The sequence below is a fragment of the Pleuronectes platessa genome, chromosome 2 (genome assembly GCF_947347685.1).
Source record: "Pleuronectes platessa chromosome 2, fPlePla1.1, whole genome shotgun sequence".
NCBI classification, from domain to species: domain Eukaryota; kingdom Metazoa; phylum Chordata; class Actinopteri; order Pleuronectiformes; family Pleuronectidae; genus Pleuronectes; species Pleuronectes platessa.
The window spans coordinates 11,300,002-11,307,242 of NC_070627.1; the positions used below are offsets into that span (position 1 = coordinate 11,300,002).

Below are 7,241 nucleotides of genomic sequence, written 5' to 3' on the forward strand. Positions count from 1 at the left end.
CCAGTTCATCACCAGCATCAACTACCCAGAATACTGAAACTACCAAGAGTACCCTGCAAAGTGCTTCCCCATCAACTAGCATAAATTCTTCATCCATGCAGACTTCGGCTGAGTCAACAACAAGTGAATCTATGACGCCCACAAAATCTACCACACCTTCCAGTTCATCACCAGCATCAACTACCCATACTATTGAAACTACAAAAACAACCCTGCAAACTGCTTCCCCATCAAGTACCATAAATACTTCATCCATGCAGACGTCATATGGATCCACAACAAGTGAATCTATGACGCCCACAACATCTACCACGTCTGCCAGCTCATCACCAGCATCAACTACACAGAATACTGAAACTACCAAAAGTACCCTGCAAAGTACTCCGGTATCCGTTCCCATACTGACGTCATCAACGCAGACTTCGGCTGAATCAACAGCAAGTGAATCTATGACGCCCACCACATCTACCACACCTACCACATCATTATCAGCATCAACCACCCAGAATACTGAAACTACCAAGAGTACCCTGCAAAGTGCTTCTCCATCTACAACCATGTTTACTTCATCCATGCAGACATCAGCTGAATCAACAACAAGTGAATCTATGACGCCCACAACATCTACCACACCTACCACATCATTATCAGCATCAACCACCAAGAATACTGAAACTACCAGGAGTACCCTGCAAACTGCTTCCCCATCGACTACCATAAATACTTCATCCATGCAGACGTCATCTGGATCCATTATAAGTGAATCTATGACGCCCACAACATCTACCACACCTGCCAGTTCATCACCAGCATCAACTACCCAGAATACTGAAACTACCAAGAGTACCCTGCAAAGTGCTTCCCCATCAACTACCATAAATACTTCATCCATGCAGACGTCATCTGGATCCACAACAAGTGAATCTATGACGCCCACAACATCTACCACACCTGCCAGTTCATCACCAGCATCAACTACCCAGAATACTGAAACCACCAAGAGTACCCTCCAAACTGCTTCCCCATCAACTACCATAAATACTTCATCCATGCAGACTTCGGCTGAGTCAACAACAAGTGAATCTATGACGCCCACTACGTCTACCACACCAATTAGTTCATTACCAGCATCAACTACCCATACTATTGAAACTACAAAAACAACCCTGCAAACTGCTTCCCCATCAACTGCCATAAATACTTCATCCATGCAGACGTCATTTGGATCCACAACAAGTGAATCTATGACGCCCACAACATCTACCACATCTGCCAGCTCATCACCAGCATCAACTACACAGAATACTGAAACTACCAAGAGTACCCTGCAAAGTTCTTCCCCATCAACTACCATAAATACGTCATCCATGCAGACATCAGCTGAATCCACAACAAGTGAATCTATGACGCCCACAACATCTACCACACTAACAAGTTCAATACCATCATCAACTACCCAGAATACTGAAACTACCAAAAGTACCCTGCAAAGTACTCCGGTATCCGTTCCCATACTTACGTCATCAACGCAGACTTCGGCTGAATCAACAACAAGTGAATCTATGACGCCCAGCACATCTACCACACCTACCACATCATTATCAGCGTCAACCACCCAGAATATTGAAACTACCAAGACTACCCTGCAAAGTGCTTCCCCATCAACAACCATAAATACTTCATCCATGCAGACTTCGGCTGAGTCAACAAGTGAATCTATGACGCCCACAAAATCTACCACACCTTCCAGTTCATCACCAGCATCAACTACCCAGAATACTGAAACTACCAAGAGTACCCTGCAAAGTGCTTCCCCATCAACTACCATAAATACTTCATCCATGCAGACTTCGGCTGAGTCAACAACAAGTGAATCTATGACGCCGAAAACATCTACCATTTTTACCAGTTCAACACCAGTATCAACCACCCAAACTATTGACACTACAAAAACAACCCTGCAAAGTGCTTCCCCATCAACTACCATAAATACTTCATCCATGCAGACGTCAGCTGGATCCACAACAAGTGAATCTATGACGCCCACAACATCTATCACACCTGCCAGTTCATCACCAGCATCAACTACCCAGAATATTGAAACTACCAAGAGTACCATGCAAAGTGCTTCCCCATCAACTACCATGAATACTTCATCCATGCAGACGTCATCTGGATCCACAACAAGTGAATCTATGACGCCCAGAACATCTACCACATCTGCCAGTGCATCACCAGCATCAACTACACAGAATACTGAAACTACCAAGAGTACCCTGCAAAGTGCTTCCCCATCAACTACCATAAATACTTCATCCATGCAGACGTCATCTGGATCCACAACAAGTGAATCTATGACGCCCACAAAGTCTACCACACCAATCAGTTCATTACCAGCATCAACTACCCATACTATTGAAACTACAAAAACAACCCTGCAAACTGCTTCCCCATCAACTACCATAAATACTTCATCCATGCAGACGTCATCTGGATCCACAACAAGTGAATCTATGACGCCCACAACATCTACCACATCTGCCAGCTCATCACCAGCATCAACTACACAGAATACTGAAACTACCAAGAGTACCCTGCAAAGTTCTTCCCCATCAACTACCATAAATACGTCATCCATGCAGACATCAGCTGAATCCACAACAAGTGAATCTATGACGCCCACAACATCTACCACACTAACAAGTTCAATACCAGCATCAACTACCCAGAATACTGAAACTACCAAAAGTACCCTGCAAAGTACTCCGGTATCTGTTCCCATACTTACGTCATCAACGCAGACTTCGGCTGAGTCAACAACAAGTGAATCTATGACGCCCACAAAATCTACCACACCTTCCAGTTCATCACCAGCATCAACTACCCAGAATACTGAAACTACCAAGAGTACCCTGCAAAGTGCTTCCCCATCAACTACCATAAATACTTCATCCATGCAGACTTCGGCTGAGTCAACAACAAGTGAATCTATGACGCCCACAAAATCTACCACACCTTCCAGTTCATCACCAGCATCAACTACCCAGAATACTGAAACTACCAAGAGTACCCTGCAAAGTGCTTCCCCATCAACTACCATAAATACTTCATCCATGCAGACGTCATCTGGATCCACAACAAGTGAATCTATGACGCCCAAAACATCTACCACACCTGCCAGTTCATCACCAGCATCAACTACCCAGAATACTGAAACCACCAAGAGTACCCTCCAAACTGCTTCCCCATCAACTACCATAAATACTTCATCCATGCAGACTTCGGCTGAGTCAACAACAAGTGAATCTATGACGCCCACTACGTCTACCACACCAATTAGTTCATTACCAGCATCAACTACCCATACTATTGAAACTACAAAAACAACCCTGCAAACTGCTTCCCCATCAACTACCATAAATACTTCATCCATGCAGACGTCATCTGGATCCACAACAAGTGAATCTATGACGCCCACAACATCTACCACATCTGCCAGCTCATCACCAGCATCAACTACACAGAATACTGAAACTACCAAAAGTACCCTGCAAAGTACTCCGGTATCCGTTCCCATACTGACGTCATCAACGCAGACTTCGGCTGAATCAACAGCAAGTGAATCTATGACGCCCACCACATCTACCACACCTACCACATCATTATCAGCATCAACCACCCAGAATACTGAAACTACCAAGAGTACCCTGCAAAGTGCTTCTCCATCTACAACCATGTTTACTTCATCCATGCAGACATCAGCTGAATCAACAACAAGTGAATCTATGACGCCCACAACATCTACCACACCTACCACATCATTATCAGCATCAACCACCAAGAATACTGAAACTACCAGGAGTACCCTGCAAACTGCTTCCCCATCGACTACCATAAATACTTCATCCATGCAGACGTCAGCTGGATCCACAACAAGTGAATCTATCACACCTGCCAGTTCATCACCAGCATCAACTACCCAGAATATTGAAACTACCAAGAGTACCATGCAAAGTGCTTCCCCATCAACTACCATGAATACTTCATCCATGCAGACGTCATCTGGATCCACAACAAGTGAATCTATGACGCCCACAACATCTACCACATCTGCAAGTTCATCAGCAGCATCAACTACACAGAATACTGAAACTACCAAGAGTACCCTGCAAACTGCTTCCCCATCAACTACCATAAATACTTCATCCATGCAGACTTCGGCTGAGTCAACAACAAGTGAATCTATGACGCCCAAAACATCTACCATATTTACCAGTTCAACACCAGTATCAACCACCCAAACTATTGAAACTACAAAAACAACCCTGCAAAGTGCTTCCCCATCAACTACCATAAATACTTCATCCATGCAGACGTCAGCTGGATCCACAACAAGTGAATCTACCACAGCTGCCAGTTCATCACCAGCATCAACTACCCAGAATACTGAAACTACCAAGAGTACCCTGCAAACTGCTTCCCCATCAATGACCATAAATACTTCATCCATGCAGACTTCGGCTGAGTCAACAACAAGTGAATCTATGACGCCCACAAAGTCTACCACACCAACCAGTTCATTACCAGCATCAACTACCCATACTATTGAAACTACAAAAACAACCCTGCAAACTGCTTCCCCATCAACTACCATGAATACTTCATCCATGCAGACGTCATTTGGATCCACAACAAGTGAATCTATGACGCCCACAACATCTACCACATCTGCCAGCTCATCACTAGCATCAACTACACAGAATACTGAAACTACCAAGAGTACCCTGCAAAGTTCTTCCCCATCAACTACCATAAATACGTCATCCATGCAGACATCAGCTGAATCCACAACAAGTGAATCTATGACGCCCACAACATCTACCACACTAACAAGTTCAATACCATCATCAACTACCCAGAATACTGAAACTACCAAAAGTACCCTGCAAAGTACTCCGGTATCCGTTCCCATACTTACGTCATCAACGCAGACTTCGGCTGAATCAACAACAAGTGAATCTATGACGCCCAGCACATCTACCACACCTACCACATCATTATCAGCGTCAACCACCCAGAATATTGAAACTACCAAGACTACCCTGCAAAGTGCTTCCCCATCAACAACCATAAATACTTCATCCATGCAGACTTCGGCTGAGTCAACAAGTGAATCTATGACGCCCACAAAATCTACCACACCTTCCAGTTCATCACCAGCATCAACTACCCAGAATACTGAAACTACCAAGAGTACCCTGCAAAGTGCTTCCCCATCAACTACCATAAATACTTCATCCATGCAGACTTCGGCTGAGTCAACAACAAGTGAATCTATGACGCCGAAAACATCTACCATTTTTACCAGTTCAACACCAGTATCAACCACCCAAACTATTGACACTACAAAAACAACCCTGCAAAGTGCTTCCCCATCAACTACCATAAATACTTCATCCATGCAGACGTCAGCTGGATCCACAACAAGTGAATCTATGACGCCCACAACATCTATCACACCTGCCAGTTCATCACCAGCATCAACTACCCAGAATATTGAAACTACCAAGAGTACCATGCAAAGTGCTTCCCCATCAACTACCATGAATACTTCATCCATGCAGACGTCATCTGGATCCACAACAAGTGAATCTATGACGCCCAGAACATCTACCACATCTGCCAGTGCATCACCAGCATCAACTACACAGAATACTGAAACTACCAAGAGTACCCTGCAAAGTGCTTCCCCATCAACTACCATAAATACTTCATCCATGCAGACGACATCTGGATCCACAACAAGTGAATCTATGACGCCCACAACATCTACCACATCTGCCAGCTCATCACCAGCATCAACTACACAGAATACTGAAACTACCAAGAGTACCCTGCAAAGTTCTTCCCCATCAACTACCATAAATACGTCATCCATGCAGACATCAGCTGAATCCACAACAAGTGAATCTATGACGCCCACAACATCTACCACACTAACAAGTTCAATACCAGCATCAACTACCCAGAATACTGAAACTACCAAAAGTACCCTGCAAAGTACTCCGGTATCTGTTCCCATACTTACGTCATCAACGCAGACTTCGGCTGAGTCAACAACAAGTGAATCTATGACGCCCACAAAATCTACCACACCTTCCAGTTCATCACCAGCATCAACTACCCAGAATACTGAAACTACCAAGAGTACCCTGCAAAGTGCTTCCCCATCAACTACCATAAATACTTCATCCATGCAGACTTCGGCTGAGTCAACAACAAGTGAATCTATGACGCCCACAAAATCTACCACACCTTCCAGTTCATCACCAGCATCAACTACCCAGAATACTGAAACTACCAAGAGTACCCTGCAAAGTGCTTCCCCATCAACTACCATAAATACTTCATCCATGCAGACGTCATCTGGATCCACAACAAGTGAATCTATGACGCCCAAAACATCTACCACACCTGCCAGTTCATCACCAGCATCAACTACCCAGAATACTGAAACCACCAAGAGTACCCTCCAAACTGCTTCCCCATCAACTACCATAAATACTTCATCCATGCAGACTTCGGCTGAGTCAACAACAAGTGAATCTATGACGCCCACTACGTCTACCACACCAATTAGTTCATTACCAGCATCAACTACCCATACTATTGAAACTACAAAAACAACCCTGCAAACTGCTTCCCCATCAACTACCATAAATACTTCATCCATGCAGACGTCATCTGGATCCACAACAAGTGAATCTATGACGCCCACAACATCTACCACATCTGCCAGCTCATCACCAGCATCAACTACACAGAATACTGAAACTACCAAAAGTACCCTGCAAAGTACTCCGGTATCCGTTCCCATACTGACGTCATCAACGCAGACTTCGGCTGAATCAACAGCAAGTGAATCTATGACGCCCACCACATCTACCACACCTACCACATCATTATCAGCATCAACCACCCAGAATACTGAAACTACCAAGAGTACCCTGCAAAGTGCTTCTCCATCTACAACCATGTTTACTTCATCCATGCAGACATCAGCTGAATCAACAACAAGTGAATCTATGACGCCCACAACATCTACCACACCTACCACATCATTATCAGCATCAACCACCAAGAATACTGAAACTACCAGGAGTACCCTGCAAACTGCTTCCCCATCGACTACCATAAATACTTCATCCATGCAGACGTCATCTGGATCCATTACAAGTGAA

General features: G+C 44.4%; 1 protein-coding gene across 1 annotated transcript; it reads left to right on the forward strand.

Moving 5' to 3' along the window:
- Positions 1-371: 371 nt before the first annotated feature.
- Positions 372-6,833, forward strand: LOC128460629 (spore coat protein SP96-like; the record flags this gene model as incomplete). The annotated part of the gene is made up of 5 exons (XM_053445876.1): positions 372-388; positions 632-665; positions 4,722-4,769; positions 5,838-5,888; positions 6,786-6,833. Coding segments are annotated over 5 exons (198 nt in total), but the record flags the coding sequence as incomplete, so codon positions are not given.
- Between the last annotated feature and the right edge of the window lie 408 nt (positions 6,834-7,241).